The sequence below is a fragment of the Alosa pseudoharengus genome, unplaced genomic scaffold (genome assembly GCF_046254945.1).
Source record: "Alosa pseudoharengus isolate Yale_2024_CS ecotype anadromous, Long Island Sound unplaced genomic scaffold, YU_APseudo_1.1 YU_APseudo_1.1_scf_19, whole genome shotgun sequence".
In the NCBI taxonomy this organism is placed as follows: domain Eukaryota; kingdom Metazoa; phylum Chordata; class Actinopteri; order Clupeiformes; family Clupeidae; genus Alosa; species Alosa pseudoharengus.
The window spans coordinates 24,417,027-24,439,910 of NW_027468657.1; the positions used below are offsets into that span (position 1 = coordinate 24,417,027).

The 22,884-nt window shown below is 43.4% G+C and overlaps 1 protein-coding gene across 1 annotated transcript; it reads left to right on the forward strand.

Moving 5' to 3' along the window:
- Positions 1-1,786: 1,786 nt before the first annotated feature.
- On the forward strand, positions 1,787-8,157 carry mmp17b (matrix metallopeptidase 17b). Its single transcript, XM_076292725.1, has 11 exons — positions 1,787-1,978; positions 2,552-2,684; positions 2,811-2,964; positions 3,203-3,311; positions 3,544-3,721; positions 3,911-4,087; positions 4,764-4,884; positions 5,116-5,189; positions 5,681-5,830; positions 6,547-6,810; positions 7,700-8,157. Exons 1-11 carry the CDS (start codon positions 1,787-1,789, stop codon positions 8,119-8,121), a joined length of 1,974 nt encoding a protein of 657 aa, XP_076148840.1. The 3' UTR covers positions 8,122-8,157.
- The last annotated feature ends 14,727 nt before the right edge of the window (positions 8,158-22,884 follow it).

Consider the following 22,884-nt stretch of genomic DNA (forward strand, 5'->3'; position numbering starts at 1 on the left):
TGATTTAAAACATGCTGATCAGTACTAGCCTACAAAATCTGTTTTAAATGTTCTTTCCCATAGGGAACAAGCGTATGTTTTCATTTGTGCGTATTAGATTAGAATGTGGTCACACGCATGTCTCGTGTCGTACAGCGGATTTGTGGTTTGCATGCACTGTGGGCCCATCTGTGTGATCTCTTCGCAAACATATGCACGAGCATCCATTCGTTTCTGCTGGTTAACTTCACTTCTGAGGCAGCATTAGTTGTTTGCATGTTATAAATGTACCATTCAGAAGACTAACTTTTGTGCATGTTGTTAAATTTTTATATTCTTACAAATTGAATCCCTTTTATATTCTTGGAATTAGTGCTTTGTTATTGTCTGTTTTTTATATCTATGTCTGTCTATGTTTGTATGTATGTGTATGTATGTGTGTGTGTGTGTGTGTGTGTGTGTGTGTGTGTGTGTGTGTGTGTGTGTGTGTGTGTGTGTGTGTGTGTGTGCGTGCGTGCGTGCGTGCATGCGTGTGTGTGTGTGCATGCCTTGGTGTGTGCAGAACACTCCTATTAATTTTTACTACCACACCGCTATTAATGATAGTTGTGAGGATGACCCGTAATTAAACCCATTACACACACACACACACAGAGAGATAGAGAGACAAACAAGTGCCTTGTTTTGTTAGATACTTCTGTCTTTCTTTCCTTTTTTCCGACCTATACTCAGTTTCACCTGAACTGTATGCCTCCATTTTAATATGTGCTAATAGCATGTGTCTTTATGTCTTTGTGTTGTCTGTCCCGTCTCCCGTTTTATCACTACACTTTTACTCACAGTCCCCCCTGGGGAGCTCTGAAGCCTCTCAGTTTAATTCCATTACTGTATAGCTCTTCGGTCCGTCCTTCTCTCACACACTCGTTCTTCTGTCCCTGTTCTCTGTGCCCCCCCCATTCTCTCCAGCTCCACATAAACCAACGCTGCTAATTTAATTAAAGCTCCTCTCATCCTCTCCTCCTCCCCTACTCCTCCGGCACCCCACTTTGGTTTTCCCAGTGAAATGAAATGCATTGCCAGTGTCAGCCTCGTCGCCACATCTTATATGCTAATCCCATCTCCTTCCCGCTCTGATCCCACTAACACATCTCGCCTCTTATGTTAATTGTCTCTGCTCTGTCCCAAACATGCGTACACACAGGTTCATACACACATCCTCACATCTACAGTAGTGCATACACGTATTGATGCTACTTTTCCCCTTTCCCATCTGCCTGTTTTGAGTTGGTCTTATTGTTACACCAGTTACTGCAGAAATCTCAATTCAGGCATGTGTCATGTTCTGGAATCATAATCGTCATCTTCCTAAAATAATGGCACAAGTAATTTTTTGACAATTTTTGTTTTTATCATTCAATTTTTGGTCAACTTTTTTTGTCTTTTCTAAAAAACCTGAACAAATTACTTATGCCATTATTTTAGGAAGGTGACAATATCTTAGATGTAGTGTTGGCAATTTCAAGTGGAAATGCAATTTCTATTTTTAATATTTGTAATGATTGGAAATATGCATTCAGAAATCAGTGTATGAACAGGAATTCGGTGAAGATATGCAACTAGAAGTGTTTATAAATTCAACTAATCTACTTGCAGACCAAAGCAGTTTTGAAGACCTACATCACCTCCAAAAATGAGGACCTCAAGGCTTAAGTGTCGGAACTGAGGACATATTTAGCAATCTCTGTGCTGGACCCTCGCTCTGCTTCGAACCACCACACGCTTGTTTAGGAGGGACTATGTGTGCGGGATGAGGGTCCACTTGTGGATCGTCCTTGTCCTGTGTGTGTGTGAGCCTGTGTGTGCCGCGTCCCTCGCCGCTGCCACCACCACCGCCACCACCACCGCCGCCACCACCACCCTGCCACTGCCATCCTCGCCTGGAGGCACCTCTCATCAGCCATCAGCCACGCCAACTGAGGACGAGAGCACTCAGTTAGTGGTGAGGGAACGAGGGGGGTGTCCTTGAGCATGAGTGTATTGTGTTGGCCTGCATGTGTTTGCATGCTACGTGCAATGCAATGATGAACATTGTCTGTGTGAGTGTGTACAGGTATGTGAGTGGGCATGTGTGTGTATGAGTGGGCATGTGTGTGTGTGTGTGTGTGTGTGTGTGTGTGTGTGTCTGTTAGTTTGTGTGTGTCTGCATGTGTGTGTTATAACAGAGGGAATTGTGGGTAACCATGTACAGCCAAACAACAGGTGGAAGTGAAGCAGGATAATTAGTTTGATCTTTAAACAAAGACATGACTTTAGAGAGCTTATCATCGTCTGATGTTTGAGACATAACATGAGCAGCACACTGATTGTGTCCTATTAATGTATTATTGTTAGTTATAAAAAACATTCTAAATAAAGATCATTAATGCATTGAAATCTGATGCCTAATATGGCGGCAATTCCTTCTTTTCTCAACTCCTTCAGATAATGAATTTACAGTATATACATGCTAGGAACATATGACTACTGATCTATTTAAATCCATCATCATATTTATGAATTCATCTCAACACAGGATTGGCTGTCAAAGTATGGATACCTCCCACCTTCGGACGCCTCTACTGGTCAGCTCCAGACATGGTCAGCTGTCACTCAGGCTGTGAAGGCCATGCAGAAATATGCTGGTCTGGAGGAGACAGGGATTGCTGGTGAGAAGTCTAAAAAACACGTGGTCCAGCTATTTTTTTAATCATTGTTTATTTAATAAATATTAATGAATTCTTCTGTTGCTGTTTTGCTTTCATAAACACACACACACACACACACACACTCAGATGACGAAACTGTCCGCCTGATGCACACCCCTCGGTGCTCCCTTCCTGATGAGGACAGGACAGCCAATCAGCCCGCAGGCATCCATGTTAAGGGGCGTGGCCACAGGATGAAGAGGGCAGCGGTCTCCTGGGCACGGCGCAATATCAACTGGAGGTACGCACAGTATACGGAGTGCCAGTTACACAATTTAAGTTATTTCACTTATTTCCTTTTTCATGCAACCTCTTTCTCTGTCAATTATAAGTTATCAATAACAGCTATCAAACATATCTTGTGAAGTTTCTTATTCAACATATTCATGGTTCTATATTTATTAGTAGATATCAACATGTGCCAGTTTTTGTTTGTGTTTTCTCGGGAATTGACTCTCATGTGTTGTTATATTTGTCAGGTTGAGCTCATACCCCAGCTCCTCTGCTCTGTCCCGTGAAACAATCCGCTCCCTGGTGTTCTACGCCCTAAGGGTTTGGGCGGAACCAACCACTCTGGAGTTCCATGAGGTCAGTCCCCATGCGTTCCCTAAGACATACAGCAGCTTCTCTGTCTATGCCACATTTCTCTTGGCCATTTATTTATGTACACACTGTGCACACACTCTCATGTTTCATTTCACTGTCAGTATAGCTGTTAGAGATTAAGGATTAAGGATTAAGACCTCACTTGATTGTCATCTTCACAATGCATGCATGGATTGAATGAATCTGACTTCAAGTTCCTCACTGCTTGCCCCAGGTAGGAGGTCCCGAGGCAGCAGATCTTCAGGTGGACTTCCTTCATGGTCCCCATGGTGATGGGTACCCTTTCGATGGGACAGGGGGTGCTGTGGGCCACGCCTTTTATCCGTCTGACCCCGACAGGGCCGGAGGAGTGCACCTGGACGCAGAGGAAGAGTGGGCTTTCAGGCAGCCAGGTTAGAGGCTGTTGCACTCGCATAAATACAGACATAAACACAAAAGCACACACACAACACAAATACATGAATGCACTCTATGTTAGGTACGTATTCACATGCACATACTCAGTCTCTCACTTTCTCCCTCCCTCTTTCCCTCTCTCTCTCTTTCACACACTATGTGTGTGTGTGTGTGTGTGTGTGTAGCTTCAGAAGGCACAGACCTGTTCACCGTGCTGATTCATGAGCTGGGGCATGCACTGGGCCTGTCCCACTCCTCTGCGCGTCGCTCTGTCATGAGGCCCTACTACCAGGGGCCCCTGGGGGACCCACTACACTTCAGACTGGGAGTCCCAGACCTGGAGCAGATCACTTCCCTCTATGGTCAGTGTGTGTGTACGTGTGTGTGTGTATGTGTGTCAGAGAGAGACTCTTCGTGCATGCATGTTTTTTTTCTGTAAAGGAGCAAAAGATGACTTATCTAGAAGTTAAAAATAGCTTACTCTAGGGTGCAATTGTTTTGGATTGAATATTGTTTACAAGATAAGGTATTCTAGTTTATAATAATATGTAGTAGCTAGTATTTAAGCACTACCCTAGTTGAACTTAAAAAGAGCTCTGATCAAATGCTACAGAAGAGGAAGGGCGGAGAGTGAATGCAGTGCGTAATTTCTCAGAAATAATGATGAATCTGTACATTTGCTTTTTTCAATTGGTATTTTATAATTCCATGGTATTCTACGACTTTCACATACAGTAAGTGATGGCTCAAGAGAGGATTATTGTGCAAGTCAAGTCAGAATTTTCCTGGCAATTCTCTGTAATCAAGTTTCTTCACTTAACTGAGATCATCTCTCTGCACTCCCTTTCTTTGTCAGATGTTATATTTAACCATTTAGCATACCATTTGAACATTTTTGAACATGGGGGGGCATGTACCCTCAAAGTATATTATGATTACGGCTTTATAGTAGGCTATAGTATAAAATAGTATGTACCAATGTATGTGTTTGTGCAGCCATTCGCTTCATAATAAAACTCTTCATTTGTGTTTGATCAGGGAAGAGGAGTAATGACCTACCACCAGATGGCACCAATGAGGCACGAGAACCTTTGCTGAGACATCCAAGCAAACACACACACAACCACCACCACAGACACACACATGGACACTGGCAAAGGTACGGAGAAATTGTTTATTTAGTTCAGACTTTAGTTCAGAATTTCCTGTAAGTGACCAGATGAAACAAGGCCCTAATAACACTAAGTAATGAACATATTCTGTAAATTACCATGGTAAAAATCAGCTAAACTGTGTTAAAGCAAGTGAAATGTTGATGTTGGAGATAGCTACTACTACTACAAAGTGACTGTTGGTTAACTTTTTCTATATCTTTCTCTTTCAATTACAGCCATGACATTGATCGCTGTAACACAAGTTTTGATGCAGTGGCAAAGATTCGAGGAGAATTTTTTTTTTTCAAAGGTGAAATTTTCATTGTGTTTGTGTGTGTATTTATGTGTGTGTGTGTGTGTGTGTGTGAATTTGTAACTTTTGCGGTCATGACAGGACTGGTGCTGGTGCATTAATCAGACTCTGTCCAACTGGTCATCTCCCATACCTCCTTCATGTTTTCTCCCCTTGCTTTTGCCCTTCCTGTCTTTCTCACACATCCTCAACCCCCTCCTCCCCTAATGATCATATTGTGTTTTATGGGTGCTTTAACTGTCCTCTGTCTAAGCCAGTCTTCTGTCTTTTTCAGTCCTTTGTCTGAGCCTGTCTTCTGTCTGGGGCCAAATCACAATCAATCACCTTGATATGGCAGTAGAGTATAGAATCTTGAATGTTGAATCTTGACTCTCTTCCCCCTTCTCCTCCTCTCCCTCTCTTCCTCGACCCCCTCCTTCATCCTCTGACAATCATGATCTGTGTCGCTCTCCCTCTCCTGCTCTCTGTGCCTCTGTTGCCCATCTCAGGTCTAAGCATGTGGAGGGTGAGTCGTGGGGGTCTGGTGTCGGGCAGGGCCGTGTCGGTGCGGCGGCTGTGGGGGGCTCTCCCTCCCACCCTCACCTCGGTCAGCGCTGTGCTGGAGAGACACTCAGACCACGGCATTGTCTTCATCAGTGGTGAGACACACTCTATTTCTCTTCTTCTTTCACTCTCTCTATGCATGTGTGTGTGTGTGTGTGTGTGTGTGTGTGTGTCTTTCTAGTTTATGGGTCTTATTTTGCATACCTGAGCAAATATTCAAAAAACTTGTGCAACATTTACATGTCTGTTCTGCTTTCTGGGTATGCCTTTATGTGGCTTTATTACCATGGCTCCATGTGAGCATGTAAACAATATTCAAACTAAAACAACTAGACTCACAACAGGCATGCCCAGAAAGCAAAACAGACATGCAAATGTTGCGCACCCAAGTTTCTGGAATATTTGCTCGTCTTATTTTCTATACCAATGCACATTTACCCATCCATCCCGCCCCATCCAGTCCAGTGTTGACTCCATGGATATGGCCTTGTAGTGGACAGTGAGTGAACCTCCATGGCTAAAGCCCTCAGTGCTGGCATGTGGGCCCAGGTGCCTACAAGGTCACAGTTGATTAGAGAGATGAGAGGGGGGCTACTCTATTTCTTCTTTCTTGTGTGGCACTCTCCAACCACTCTGTCATAAACCTAAATCATTCAATTTAAGCAATAAACAGAGACATACTAAACACATACAAGCAAAGAAACACATCACACGGTGTAGTTGGCACCATACTTTCAAGTCCTGCGTGCATGAGTGAGCTGGGCTGTTTTGGTAATGGCTTTGTCTCTCTTCTCTTGTGTTATCATGCAAGACTCACAGGTCTGGCTCTTCAAGGAGCTCTCCCTGCAGGAAGGCTACCCTCGGCCCGCGTCCGATCTCACCTCATCAGGAGAGGGCTCCTCCGCCGGGAGGCAGGGGCTGCTGTGGCACCAGAAGGAAGGAGCTGTGTGGGGGGACATGTCAGGAGAGATAGAACAGGACACAGGAGGAGAGGGAGGAGGAGAGGAGGAGGAGAGTGAGACGTGGAGAGAGCTGATCCGAGGAGGGGTGAATGGAATTATCACAGAAGACGACGGTAAGACCAGGGAGGAGGGTGTGTGTGTGTGTGTGTGTGTGTGTGTGTGTGTGTGTGTGTGTGTGTGTGTGTGCATCTGTCTGCCAAAAATGGACAACAAAAAATGGTGAAACAAAAAAAGTGAAACCAATCTTAAAGACCTTGAAAGTCTCATGGAGCCAGGGGCTGGGTGGGGGGGTTGAAACATGCCAAGATGTTGTTTCTATTTTGACAGGTTAGCCATAATATTTAAGGAGAGCACACAATTCTTAGCGATATCCCTACATATGGCCTCATTTTCTGCAACAACCAATTAAAAATTATGCCTGTCGCCCACACAAACCACACTTAACTCATTGAGTGCCAAAAACGTAAACGTAAAACAAAAACACTCTAAGACACCTTATATGTGATTTTGGGAACTCTGTGATGAATGGATATGAAATATATGATGATCGAATACTCACAATCTGGACATTTTATCTGGACATTTTATCATAACTCGGTTGCCGCTTTGGGTCGAATCAGTGACACATGCACGTCAGCTCAAAACCAGGCCATTTTTGTGGGTCTATCACTAGGTGGCAGTCTCGCCAGGTCTCGCTAGGTCACTTTCCGGAAACTTTACAGGCAACACTTCATATTTCATGAAAGACATTATATCTCCATTTCTAGAAAAAAAACAGCGATTTTGATGAAAACTAGCCACTGTATATGATTTCTCAGGAACAGAGGCGTGTAGAAATACACGGTTTGCACCCACTGAGAGCTTAAAGTCTCACCTTTCAAACGAGCCATTGTATGTGTTCATAGCTATAACACAGAATATGCTGTGGCTGTACAAAAATCATCAACAATGGTCTAGATTGCTGGCACTTTAATCATTTATTTTTCACTGTACTTGTTTTAGGATCTACGTACCTCTTCAAAGAAAGCTCCTATTGGAAGTTCACCCACCCAGGCTCCGCCCCTGAGGTGGGTTATCCACGCTCTCTGGCCACTGATTGGCTGGACTGCCCTGCTCCGTCCTCAACACTCCACAACCAGGACGACCTCTCCCTGACCCTGCCCGGCGACCGGCAGGAGTTCCGTGAGCGGCATGAGGAACGCGGGGCCTCTGTGGAGGAGGTGGACAATAGAGACAGCGCTGATCAGATCCGACTGAGGGGCAGACACAGACACAAGGGCAGCCACTCGGACAGAGACTTGACCAGAGACAGCCCGCTCTACTGGACCTGTCCTTGCTTGAACAGGGCACCAGGGCGCGCTGCAACACTGCAAATGATGATCCAGAACCTCCTCTGGGTTCTATGCGTTGTCACTCTCGTCTAGTGATGGCCAGGCTGACCTTAATGTATTTATGGGAGAGTGACGCCTTGTGTAATTTTCCGTATCTCTCTCTGGTTTTACACAAATGTTCAGAAACACATGAAATTTTTGCATTTTTCAACCCCCCCCCCCCCCACCACCACCCAACCATTAGAACCATGAAATAATTTCTCCAGTTTATATCAATATTTATTTATTAGTAAGCCCAGGATTTACTGTAAACATATACACATGTCTCATGTAAATAAAAATAAAAAACTCTTTAATATTACTGTTTATTATAATAAGACCCTCAGTGTGTCATACTTATTTGCACACATACCGATGCAGACTGTGAAAATATAGGCATATGATATATACATCGCCCTATTAGTTTATGAATGAAAATAAAGCCCAACATTTGTTCATTCCCAACATTTAAAAAATGTACAGAAGGCATGTGCCATGTTTTGAGTGTAGAAATGAATTCATTAGCTCTGCAGTCAATTGTCACTGCAGGTGTGTATTGGGTCACAGGTAGTCTGAGATGCAACACAACCTCTAGGGAGGCTCGGGGTCTTTCAGATTAAAGGAAATTTTGCATTTCATTTGGAAATCAAGGTCCTTGAGTCTGGAGGAAGAGTAGAGAGGCAGAAAATCCAAGTTCCTTCTAGTCCAGTGTGAAGTTTCTAGCCTAGAAATCTAGGCGCACCCTAGCGGCAGCAAATGTAATTCAGCAAATGTATATCACATTGTGTATAGAGACGTTACAGTAGGCGTAGGGTTGCCTGATATGAAAATAAGGAACGGGGGGATGGGGGTGGCACACCTCAGTACACCTGCCTACACTTCAGTCAGTAGAAGAGGGGGGGAGGGGGGTATTGATATAGGCTATGTGACTTAGATACATGATTTAACTGATTTCTTCATAAGTCATGAAACATAGCTACACATGATTGGTGTGTAATAACAACCACAGTAAATCAAAAACAAACCATCATGACAATCAAAACAAGAGCCAGTAAATCAAAAGAATATATTTGGTCCATCCCCCTAAACTATCCAAAAACTCGTCTATATCGTCATTTTTATATCAGGTTGGGTTAATCCCATTGGTGTACCACCTTTTCAGATTATCAACCGATTTAGAGGCATCAGGACATAAATCACATATAAAAATAAGTTCTGAATCCAATACTCTCACCCATTACTGGCTTGTATCGGGACATTTCTCCTCCACATAAAATTAGAGAAAAACTTTCAGTGACTGAAACTCTCTCTACACAGGAAACCACTGGTGTACTGGTCCCCGCTGTGTCTCCTACCTACTCTGGCTGACTGTCTAACCAATGTCACGTATGATTTTGGTTTGCACGTAGCTGAAAGTACATTCACATATGCTGCCTGACAGATGTCACGTACATCATTCTCAGAAACTGTTTAAATGTGAGTATAGTGACATTGTCATCTCTCATGGCTCTTGTGCTGCTGCCTGCAGCAAAAGCTGTGATATCTCAGGAAGTGGGATATCTGTCAAAACAAGATAGGCCTACATGCTAGCCTACTATCAGCGTAAGCTACGTCGTGACTCACAGTAGCTGTAACGAAAAGTGGATTCTCTGTTGGGATAGTGATGACAGACAAACCGAGAGGGATAAATGACAGCAGCAAGGTTATCTACTACTAATCGTGTATTCTTTGTTCATAGTCTAACATATTGTAACAAACTGGAATGTTTGTCTCAGAATGGTTTTTATTGGTTTAACACACCAAAAACACACGAACACATAATGCCGGGCCAGACCCGGCCCTTATGCCCCAGCACTGAACATCTGCCCCAGGCTGCATGCAAACACACACTAGCCAAACCAGACCCGGCCCTTATGCCCCAGCACTGAACATGTGCCCTAGGCTGCATGCAAACACACACTAGCCAGACCCGGCCCTTATGCCCCAGCACTGAACATCTGCCCTAGGCTGCATGCAAACACACACTAGCCAGACCCGGCCCTTATGCCCCAGCACTGAACATCTGCCCCAGGATGCATGCAAACACACACTAGCCAGACCCGGCCCTTATGCCCCAGCACTGAACATCTGCCCTAGGCTGCATGCAAACACACACTAGCCAAACCAGACCCGGCCCTTATGCCCCAGCACTGAACATCTGCCCCAGGCTGCATGCAAACACACACTAGCCAAACCAGACCCGGCCCTTATGCCCCAGCACTGAACATGTGCCCTAGGCTGCATGCAAACACACACTAGCCAGACCCGGCCCTTATGCCCCAGCACTGAACATCTGCCCTAGGCTGCATGCAAACACACACTAGCCAGACCCGGCCCTTATGCCCCAGCACTGAACATCTGCCCCAGGCTGCATGCAAACACACACTAGCCCGACCCGGCCCTTATGCCCCAGCACTGAACATCTGCCCTAGGCTGCATGCAAACACACACTAGCCAAACCTGGCTCTTAACACTCCAACTCACTGTAGAACATAAACACGACAGACATGATATACCTGCGTTTTTCGGATGCCCATGCGCTGGCAAACCTCAGCGAACACCTCTGCCTCGAAATTCCGCCCTTGGCCGCTGTGGAGCTCTTCCGGTGCCCCGAACCGGCAGAACATCTCAGTGACCAGTCTGTCTGCTGTCGTCTGGGCGCTCTGATCTGGCACTGCATATGCCTCAGGCCACTTAGTGAAATAGTCCATGGCTACGAGTACGTAGCGATTTCCCCGCTCTGTGACTGGCAGTGGGCCCATGACATAGACGGCTACCCGCTCCATGGGAGCCCCGACTGCGTATTGCTGCAGCGGAGCGTGCAAGCGTCGTGTGGGGCCCTTCTTTGCTGTGCAGGCGTCACAGCAGTGAACATGCAGTTCAACGTCCTGCCTGCATCCCGGCCAATAAAAGTGGCTTCTCAGCCGACGAAGAGTCTTTGCAATGCCGAAATGAGCCGGACCCCACTGAACCATGTATATGTTCCAGTAAACAGGCTCGTAATCCAGCAGGAACCAGCAACTGGAAAATGTCAGATTGTCTATCGGGAGCTTGCCAGTGTCTATAAAGCAGTCCTTGACGTGCTACTATTCCCGGCCACTGTGAATAAATCGCCTTGGTCTCTGGATCGAGTGCTGATACGTCAGTCCATGGCGGTCGCTGACCGGCTTCGATCCATGACCACACTCGGCTGAGTATGGCGTCCTCCGATTGTGCCTTCCAGATCTCCTCTCTTGACATCACGTCCACCGGCGCCTGTGCGTCCATGGCCCCGGCTGCCACTCTGCAGTGCTGCGTTGTAGCGTTGGGCTGTGGTGGGCTGTCTCCGGTCTCTTGATCGCTGTAGCTGACAGTGGAAGGCGGCGAGACGACCTCGGGGTGCTGCTGGCGAGCGTTGACTCTCTCACTGGCGTGAAGCTGGCGAGTGGTGGCTCTCTTGTTGGTGCGGCGCTGGCGAGCGGTGAGTCTCTCGCTGGCGTGCTGTTGGCGAGCGTTGACTCTCTCGCTGGCGCGACGCTGGCGAGCGGTGAGTCTCTCGCTGGCTTGCTGCTGGCGAGCGTTGAAAGCAGCAGCTCTCTCTCTCTCTGCCAGTGGTGATGCAGCCTGCAGCCGACGAGCGGGCTCTGGTTGAGCCGTGGCCAGGCTCCTCTCCTCCCTCCGGTGGCAGTGTTGGCACTGGTCTGCTGCACACGGACGCCTGGACAGGGCGTCCGCGTTGCCGTGAAGGCGACCCGCCCGGTGTCGAATCTCCATGTCGTAGTCTCGGAGCGCCTTCAGCCAGCGAGCCAGCTGGCCCTCTGGTTCTTTGAAGTTCAGCAGCCAGGTGAGTGACGCGTGGTCCGTTCTCAGCAGGAACCGTTCGGAAATGGCGCACTGCCACCACCACAGCCAACAGTTCTCTGGCACCAGTGAAGTCTGTTGCATGACACAGGATATCGTCCAGGTAAACCACGCAGCATGTTCGTGGAATGCCAGCCAGGACACGCTCCATCAGCCGCTCGAAGTTCTAGCGTGCAGTCCACATAGAGTCCTCTTGTTTGGCAAAGCCGGCCCAGCCGTATGCAGTCCATAGCCAGGGAGGTAGTGAAACTCCCTCCCGCCGTGCCACCTCCTTCTAGTTTGACTGGGGCGTGAGCCTGAGGGATGCCGGGGCTGGGCAGTACCTCGCGATGTGTCCCGGCTCGCCACACCGGTAGCATCAGTCTTCGCTGGCCGGCCTCTTCCACTCGCGTGGGCGGCGTTGTGGTGGTTGTGCTGTGGTCTGTCGCGTCGTCTCCAACTCCTCCCCGTCTTCCTCCATCGATGTCTGGCGTACACAATGCCTCGACTCCGTTGTGCGGAAGATGTTTTCCACCCGTTCGGCCTCCACGAGCCCCGCGGACAGCGAGCAGTGGGCACTCAGGCGAAGGTGTTCTCTCAGGTGGATGCCTCGCACAAACGCTTCCAGTGCCATCACTTCATGTAGACTCTGGCTGTACGTTGGGTAGCCCCGCCGGGCATTGTACAATTGTTTACAGTTTCATATTGTTGAACTTGGCCTGCACGATACAGTTTATCCATATCGCACCGCATTATGATGTCATGTCAGTGACCAAAAGTGTTGGGAGTAACGAGGTACAAAAGTAATGTAATTACTGTAATATATTGCTTTTTGCTGTAACGTGGTAAGGCATTACAAAAAAACAATTGGGTAATATTTTACTCAGTACAAACTTCAGTAACGCGCATTACAATGCATTTTAACCTGAAATTAAGTGGTGTTAGGTTTTGATCACTTAAGACTTAGGACTTAGGTCGCAAAAACAGTGACTTCAGACTTGACTTGCAACTCCACTCAAAAGACTTCAGACTTGACTCGGACTCGAGCTTCGAGACTCCTGAACAAGCTGTATTTCATGCAATTATTGCTTTTTTAATGTAAATGTATTAATGTATTTCTATTTTATTTTACTGCTACATATACTTTGTGAAAAGTATAACGAGCGGCATGGCCCCTTTGCCATAATGTGCAATGTAACGCATGCGCTATGTGCGCACACTCACAGATATAAATGCATTGACCATGGCGACAAGAAGTCCTCCCGGAGTTGTGCCTTTTATTATTACTTTCGGTTACAAAAACTTTGTGCACAGAGGAAATAAGCGAACAGCTACATGCAAGGTGTGTGGCACCAGGATAAATTATGCCTATTCAACAACGTCTGATTTCATCAGGCATCTTCAAACGCACCCAGATAGGTCAGTCACTTAGGCTTAGCATATATCGTCACAGGTGACAAGCTAACCATTGCAAAGTATTGTTCTAATGCTGGGAACAGGCAGGGATGGGCAAAAATACATCAGAATGTATTTCAAAATAAAATACCTAATACCCTCATTTTTAATGTATCAAAATAAACTACAAAATACAGTAACCATATTATGTATCAAAATAAAATACTGTATTTTTCTATTTAGAAAATACTCAAAATACTTTTTTCAAGGAAGTATGGAAGTACTGCAAAAAAACTTTTTAATATCCCAAACATTTAGCCTATTAAAACTATATAGTAAAAAACAATACAATTTGGCCCGTCATACCAAATAGTATACCATATGCAAGTCCATGTAGTGTGATCAGAAGAATAATTCAAGAATTTACAATTACATTTAGTCATCTAGCTGATGCTTATCCAAAAACGACTGACAGAGCTTTCAATTAACCACATTATAATTAATAGGCCAAAATCATAATTGTATATCTGTGCCGAATTTCGTAATTCAAGTCCAGTGCAGAACTGAATAAGAAAATCATAAGCCTATGTATCTTGAAGTTCCAGTATGTGAAAAACTTGATATGCCTTAATATCTCCAACCTCAAGTATGCAGCTAATAAGGAAATATAATTGTTATTTAATTAAACAAGGTGAACTTGTCCCCACTGTAGAATGCCGAAAAGGATGCTACAAGGAAGGGAATTCAAACACACTCAACACCTTACCATCTATTGATGTCATTGTGGTTCATTGAGATATCTGACATTTTTTCTGTTAAAGATTGGCATGGAAACAACAGGACATTGTTGCCTTTGTCGGTGTCCTTATGTGAACTTGCACAGGTAAACTTGCTCATCTTTACTTGCGTACGACTTCACACCAGTGCTTCAGACCAGAGCTGATGCTTCAACAACAGCCGTTGAATTGTGTGCATGTGTGCGTGTACATGTTTATGTTTATGTGTGTGTGTGGGTGTGTGTGCATGCATGTGCTTGTGTGTTTGCCTGTTTATGTGCCTGTGTGTGTGCATGTGCATGCATGCGTATATATGTCTACTGTGTGAGTATGTGTCATACGTAGGATTACTGTGAATGTATGTGTGTGCGTGTGTATTTGTTTATGCACATGTGTGCATATGGAATGGGTTTACATGACCCCTGGAGGCAAACATACTCAAAAAATTGGTCATCCTAGGCCCTACGGTTCTCAAGATATTCACAGAAAACTGTGTCTGCCCTACCCTCCTTTCGGGGGGTCCAGTCCAGCGGGGGGGCTACAGATCAAAACAAAAAACGATGGTTTCATGCTATCCATGTGGGGTTACATGCCCACCAAGTTTCGTGTACCCCGGTCTTTCAGTGTCCCGGGAATCCTTGTTGGTGTACGGTCACTAAATGTACACATAAATTATTTTATTGTAAGGCCCCCCATTAACGAAAGTCCACGAAACTTGGCATGCATTCGGAGGGTGTCATAATGATCCTGCACTTTCAATTTCGTGCAGTTTTGACCATGTCAGCCAGAGATATTGTGATGAAAACACCTAATGTTTTGCTTTTTATTTTTTAACTAGGAGGCCCTACGGTTCTCGAGATATTCACAGAAAACTGTCTCCGGCCACTTACAGGCCAGTTGGTGTACAGTAACATAAACTAGAAAAGCATTTCCTGAAGGAAATACAGTGCATGAAAATGCAAAAAATATGATGTAAAATATCATACAGAGTAAAAACTAACTATATTGGTTGCTAGGTAGATGAGGTTTAATATAGTTGGAATGACTGAACAGTTAAATAGGTGGATAGTTTATATAGTTAAATGATTTGCTTGATAGATAAGGTTTAATATAGTTGGAATGATTGAACGGTTAAATAGGTGGATAATTTAAATGGTTAAATTATTCAGGTAGATAATTGACGATAACTGACAGTTGGAATGGCTCTAATGTTTGCTAGTAGTTATGCTAACTATGTTATCAAAGATAATAATGTTAACCAAGTTACTTAACTTAGTTAACTTAGCTAATGTTTTCATTTTTTGTAGTTATGCTAACTATGTTAACCATGTGACTTAGCTAACCTAGCTAATCATTTTTAGTAGGTATGCTAACTAGCATCTTAGCTAACTTAGCTAATCATTTTTAGTAGGTATGCTAACTATGCTAACTAGCATGCTAACATGCTAGCATGCTAACTATGCTAACCATATGACTTAGCTAACTTAGCTAATCATTTTTAACAGTTTTGCTAAAAAATTTAAATATCATGCTAACATGTTAACTATGCTAACCATGTTACTTAGCTAACTTAGCTAATCATTTTTAACAGTTATGGTAACTATGCTAATTAGCATGCTAACATATTAGCATGCTAACTATGCTAACCATGTTACTTAGCTAAGTTAGCTAATATTTTTAGCAATTTTTCTAAAAATGCTAACTAGCATGCTAACATGCTAGAATGCTAACTATGCTAACCATGTTACTTAGCTAATACATTTTAACAGTTATGCTAACTATGTGAATTAACATGCTAACATATTAGCATGCTAACTATGCTAACCATGTTACTTAGCTAACTTAGCTAATCATTTTTAGCATTTTTGCTAAAAATGCTAACTAGCATGTTAGCATGCTAACTATGCTAACCATGTTACTTAGCTAACTTAGCTAACTAGCTACAGTGGGTAGGAGTCATAGTTGATGACAAGGAACAGTTACAAGGGCTGAACAGTTAAAAAGTTCAGTAGTTTAAAGGAATACGCCACCCCTAGGTGAAATTGGGTCTCTCCCCGCAGTCCCTAGAGTTGGATGAGTGAGCCAAAGCGTTTTATAGCCGACCCAGCCATTGTCCTAATCTAGAAACGGCCCGTTAGCTTTAGTTTAGCGTAGTCGCTGTAATCCGGCGCTGCCAGCTAGCATGTCGTTGCAAAAGTGAATCAAATAACTCAAGATTTTTTATAATTATTTATCGTAACCTGTACATTCACATCGAGTACAAATATCAATGCAAATTAACACGAAGGGATTTGCTAGACCAATTTAGATTTGGAACTATTTTCAGGCATAGCACCGGCAAAGCACCGCTGCCAGGCGCAAAGACATCATGCAGCATCTGAAAACCCTCAACTTCACGCAATACATGCCACGCATGTCAGATGAAAGAGGAGACTCAGAGCTATCATTTGATACCAAGTACATCCTTCTGGGTTATAAAACAGACGAAGTGACAGCAAAATAATAACTTCATATAGCTGGACTTACCCCACGTTTTTGTCTGTTCTTGTGGCAAAGCATGTTTATAATCCAATGCTATCATGTGTTTCTCTATGGCAAAGCATGTTCATATTCCGGTTTTGAGATCCTAGCAAATTCCTGCATGGCATCCAATTCAAGGCTCACATTGCATCCCAATTTGTTCAACAAATAAACACCTTTTTTGCCTTTACTTTGTTCATGGCAATGCAGTAAAAAGTTGAGAATTATTATGACAGCATACACACAGGCACGCAGGCTAACACATAACCTCGGGTCAAGCCAGGTCAGATCAGTTCGTGTCACAGATATGGAGCTCAGAAAGGTCACTATAAAAAATGGCATTTATTTCCGTAAATCACACAGCAAATATTTCTGTAAATTGCTCAGCCCCAGAGTATCCCTCCAACATGGCAATTATATTGCCCGATTCAGGACAGTCTGCCCTACAACCACATGAAATGCATGTAGAGCTGTGAGCTTGCTATGGTGAGATACATGTCAAAATCTAAGAATTTTTATAATACACTTTTTATATTTTAATTCTTTAAAAATCAAAATAAAATCAATGCTAGTATTAATACATGAAATTATGGCAGATCTGAATAGCCTAGACTCTCCTGAAAAAAAACAATATATAATATATGTGTGTGGCACTTACAATGACCAGAATAAATCCTTATGAATAAAGGTAGTGAAAATGCCCTAAAAACAGCTTAGGGTTCTAAGGGTTAACGGCTCTATTGTGATGTCATCAGCCCATGTTAAAGCAACACCAAAGAACTTTTCATCTGTCGCACGCACTATTTGTTTATCCAGCACCGGCTTTGCAAATAACAATGTCCACAGACAAGGTAGAATAAGTTGCATGATTTTATGAAAGTACGATGTATTGCGACATCAGATGCAAGTGAAATTTGTAGTTTCTCATGTCTCATTCCATCGAACTACAGATCCGCTACCCGATGCAGCAAACTTACATAGTGCGGTAATAGCCGATAGAGGGCCGCGAAGCGAATGCAGAAAGTGCCGTTCACCCTGTTACGAGTTGATGAACCACTGAAACGATTTTGGAAACATTATTTTAAGGTACAAAAAACTCTTTGGTGTTGCTTTAAGTCAATGGGGAAATTTTGATAGTTTTTAATTAATAGTTTAAAAAGTATAAAAGTATAAAAGTTGAAAAATACATTGCCCGGGTGTCCTAAGTAAGACCTACGTAACATAGTTTGAATGAAGTTTCTACGTTAAACGGTTGAAGCTGCATTAAATGCGTTAGAAGAAGAACTAGAAAAGCATTTCCTGAAGGAAATATAGTGCATGAAAATGCAAAAAATATGATGTAAAATATCATACAGAGTAAAAACAAACTAGATTGGTTGCTAGGTAGATGAGGTTTAATATAGTTGGAGTGACTGAACAGTTAAATAGGTGGATAGTTTATATGGTTAAATGATTTGCTTGGTAGATAAGGTTTAATATAGTTGGAATGATTGAACGGTTAAATAGGTGGATAATACTTAACTTAGTTAACTTAGCTAATGTTTTCATTTTTAGTAGTTATGCTAACTAGCATGTTAGCAATGCTAACATGCTAACTATGTTAACCATGTGACTTAGCTAACCTAGCTAATCATTTTTAGCAGTTTTGCTAACTATGCTAACTAACATGCTAGCATGCTAACCATTTTACTTAGCTAACTTAGCTAATCATTTTTAACAGTTTTGCTAAAAATGTTAACTATGCTAACCATGTGACTTAGCTAACTTAGCTAATAATTTTTAGCAGTTTTGCTAAAAATGCTAATTAGCATACTAACATGCTAGCATGCTAACTATGCTAACCATGTGACTTAGCTAACTTAGCTAATCATTTTTAGCAGTTTTGCTAAAATGCTAACTAGCATGCTAACATGCTAGCATGCTAATTATGCTAACCATGTGACTTAGCTAACTTAGCTAATCGTTTTTAGCAGTTTTGATAAAAATGATAACTAGCATGCTAACATGCTAGCATGCTAACTATGCTAACCATGCTAACAAGCTACAGTGGGTAGGAGTCATAGTTGATGACAAGTAACAGTTACAATGGCTGAACAGTTAAAAAGTTCAGTAGTTTAAAGGGTTAAATTGTTTAACAGTGAAATATTGTAGTGAGGACTTTTATTTTGAAACAGTTTTTGGCAGAGGAAGCAGTTGGACAGGATGTGTAGTCTTAATAGGGCCAGTTTGTATGCTTAAAGCCTGAGACTGGCAGTTGATGCAGCTGGCCCGAACACCTGCCATAGGATTCTAATTGCTTAACGGCAGTCTTAATAGAGCCATATTGTATGCTTCATATGGTTAAATTATTTGCTTGGTAGATAAGGTTTAATATAGTTGGAATGACTGAACAGTTAAATAGGTTGATAATTGAAATGGTTAAATTATTTAGGCAGATAGTTGACGATAACTAAAAGTTAGAATGGCTCCAATGTTTGCTAGCAGTTATGCTAACTATGTTAACAAAGATAATAATGTTAACCAAGTTACTATGCTAACTAGCATGCTAACAATGTTAAAATGTTAACTATGCTAACCATATGACTTATCTAACTTCACTAATCATTTTTAACAGTTATGCTAACTATGCTAACATGTTAGCATGCTAACTGTGCTAACCATGTGACTTAGCTAACTTAGCTAATCATTTTTAACAGTTATGCTAACAATGCTAACTAGCATGCTAACATGCTAACTATTTTAACCATGTGACTTAGCTAACTTAGCTAATCATTTTTAGCAGTTATGCTAACTATGCTAACATGCTAACTATGCTAACCATGTGACTTAGCTAATCATTTTTAGCAGTTTTGTTAAAAATTTTAACTAGCATGCTAACTATGCTAACCATGCTAACTAGCTACAGTGGGTAGGAGTCATAGTTGATGACAAGTAACAGTTACAATGGCTAAACAGTTAAAAAGTTCAGTAGTTTAAAGGGTTAAATTGTTTAACAGTGAAATATTGTAGTGAGGACTTTTATTTTGAAACAGTTTTTGGCAGAGGAAGCAGTTGAACAGGATGTGTAGTCTTAATAGGGCCAGTTTGTATGCTTAAAGCCTGAGACTGGCAGTTGAGATCCAGGTGGCCCGAACACCTGCCATAGGATTCAAATGGTTAAATTATTTGCTAGGTAGATGAGGTTTAATATAGTTGGAATGACAACTACGTAGATGAGGTTTAATATAGTTGGAATGACTGAACTAGGTAGATGAGGTTTAATATAGTTGGAATGACTGAACGGTTAAATAGGTGGATAGTGTAAAAGGTTAAATTATTTGCTAGGTAGATGAGGTTTAATATAGTTGGAATGACTGAACTAGGTAGATGAGGTTTAATATAGTTGGACTGACTGAACAGTCAAATAGGTGGATAGTGTAAAATGTTAGCTTGAGAAACTGATAGGGTGCAGGTGGCCTGGCCACCTGGCCTAGGATTCTAATTGCTTAACGGCAGTCTTAATAGAGCCATATTGTATGCTTAAAGCCTGAGACAGAGTATATAGTTTAAAAGTTAAATGTAGATAGTGTAATGGATGTTGATAGACAGACAGTTGAATGGATGTTGATAGGCAGATTGTTTAATGGATGTTGATGGATAGTTTAATGGGTGGATGAGTCAATGGTTTGAAGAGGATGAATGGATAGAAAGTTGGATGAAATGTGTCTTATATCCTTGTAGAATGGAGAGACACAGAGAGAGTTGGTCTAGTTCAGTAGAAAGCAGTTGATACAGGTGAAATCAGTTGGACTGATTCTTTGATGGGGCCTAGATGAGCAGCTGGAAGATGATACAGGTGCAAATCAAGTTAATTAGTCCATTGTGATGTCATCAGCCCATGTTAAGTCTATGGGGAAATTTTGAGTAGTTTTTAATTAATAGTTTAAAAAGTATAAAAGTTACAAAGATGAAGTGACAAAGCCCACATGTCCTAAGTAAGACCTACGCAACGCAGTTTGAATAAAGTTTCTACGTTAAACGGTTGAAGCTGCAATAACTGCGTTAGAAGAAGAAGAAGAAGAAGAAGAAGAAGCCTAGGAAGAACAGTACAGTGCATTTTCATGCACTGTAACTAGAAAATGTAATTCCAGGGAATTACGAGTGCATGAAAATGCAAAAATGGCTGCTGAATGAAATATTGTTGAATATTGTCTAAAATATAATCTAAGTAAAAAGATGGAGGTCAGATAGAGAAAAAAGCTGGCGGGGAGCCATAATTGATGACAGCTTACAGTTGGAATGGCCGAACAGTTAAATAGTTGAGTAGTTTAAATAGTTACATTATTTTATAGCAAATTATTGTATTGATAGTCCAGTGGACAGAAAGGTGAACCCGGAAATGTTGAGTACACCAAAGTTTTATGATGGAAATATATAGTATGGGTTCCCAGCATGCAGAAACTGCCGGATGCTAATTTGCATATGTTGGGCAATTTGTGTAATAGCGCTAATTAGCGTAAATTAGCATAATCACCTATATTGATCATATTATAAAAGCTGCTTGGCCAAAATGGACCATGTTAGTATGTTTTTAGGGGTTACTGGAGATGCTGAGTCCATATCTGACATTTTCAAGATTCAAAATCACTATTTAAACTTGGTTTGGTCAAGTTTTTACTTTGATTTTGAGTTTTTGGGGGCGATTTAGAGGGATTTTTGGAGGATAAAAATGTTCAGTGTTTAGGAATAATTTGGATCCTCAAGTTATTTCTGAATTCCACCATCATTTTGGAAATAGCTATTCACTGGCCCTCTGCTGTGACTCACAATTGAGTAACAAAGGGAAGAACTAGCCTCTACTACTCCTCTCTGTCCTCATCCGTTGTCCTGTCGCCATCTTCTCCAGACTCTTCATCCCTGTCCTTCTGCTGTTTTTGCTGTGTTAATATTTGGCCACATGTAACATCACTGCCTTTGCAGAAACAATAATTAGTACAGGGCAGGCCTGCAGCTGCACAGCTGCACTTTCCAGATACATGTATACACAGTTTTAACCCAGCTTTGCAGTTAAAGCTGAAAACATCTAACAAATCAGGAGGAGCAACAGGACTTGAATCGAGGGTGGGCAAGTTCCTCTCCTTTCTTCATACCTGTCTTCTAACTCCCTCCAAACGTGGTGATATCCACAGCCGGTTGATCAGGACGGTCTGCTGCTTTCCAAAGCAGCACCTGTAGATGGGCACGTTTTCCATGGAGGAGCAATTTGCGTTTGTAGGAGACAGTGTCTTCAGTGCTGGAGGAGCCGGGAGTGGGAGACCTCACCGCCAGGGATGAATTACTGCACGGGCCTACCGGGCCCGGCCCAGGGGCCCAAGGGGTCAGGGGGCCCTGAAGCCCAAGCCTTTGCATGAAATCATTGCCTCAATATCAACACATCAGGATGTAGGCTATGAACCTGATTGAATTTAGTATTGGCCATCCCCAAAATGCACCAGAATACAGGAAATCACATCAAACAAATTAAAACATTTCTGAGGAAGGACCCCCAAACCCCCCTTCCATGCGACAATTAATGGGGGGCCCTTAATACATCTGGGCCCAGGGGCCCGAAAGTTCATAATCCGTCCATTCTCACCGCTAGGTGGAGGCCCAAGCAAAAGGATCCGAAGAGAGCCCTTGTAAGGGGTACTAAAAAGCTTACAGAGACTTTCAGTAGAAGCCGCGGGAGGAGACCAGCCGTCGCCTGGGCCTGGCTACGGGAGGAGTGCTTGCCTGAAGAGGGTCTCGATGCAGTGGCCACTGTGGAGAAAGACTTCACGTGACCGGGAGAGCGGTCTGAGGAAGCGGCCTTGGAAGATGAGGTGGTGACGCCGGCCTGGGTGCTGACTTCACCGTGAGAAGACCTGGAGCCCCTGCCCCCGCCGGACAGCTTTAGGCTGGAGTTGGCGGTGGCCCTGGCTGCGGAGCAGAGCAGAGGTGGAGCGGCAAGGGGGTGGTGCCTTGAGGACAGACGGTTGGCGGAGCCTGTTCGAGTTGGCCTGTTCGCCGGTGCTCTTTAGAAGAATAAGGGGGGAAAAAAGTTTGTTGTGTGAAATCCGATGGCACGAGCCAGAGAGAAGGTCTAGGCCTTGGCGCAATCATGGCGGTGTGGAGTGGCCGGAACAGCGGAGGACAGCTCTGCGACAGGGCAGCAGAGGAGGGACGCCAACATCGGTAGCTGTAGCCTGATTGCGCAGCGTGGTACGGCTGCGATGGAACTGACTGGCGAGATGACAGAGTGGAGCATCGG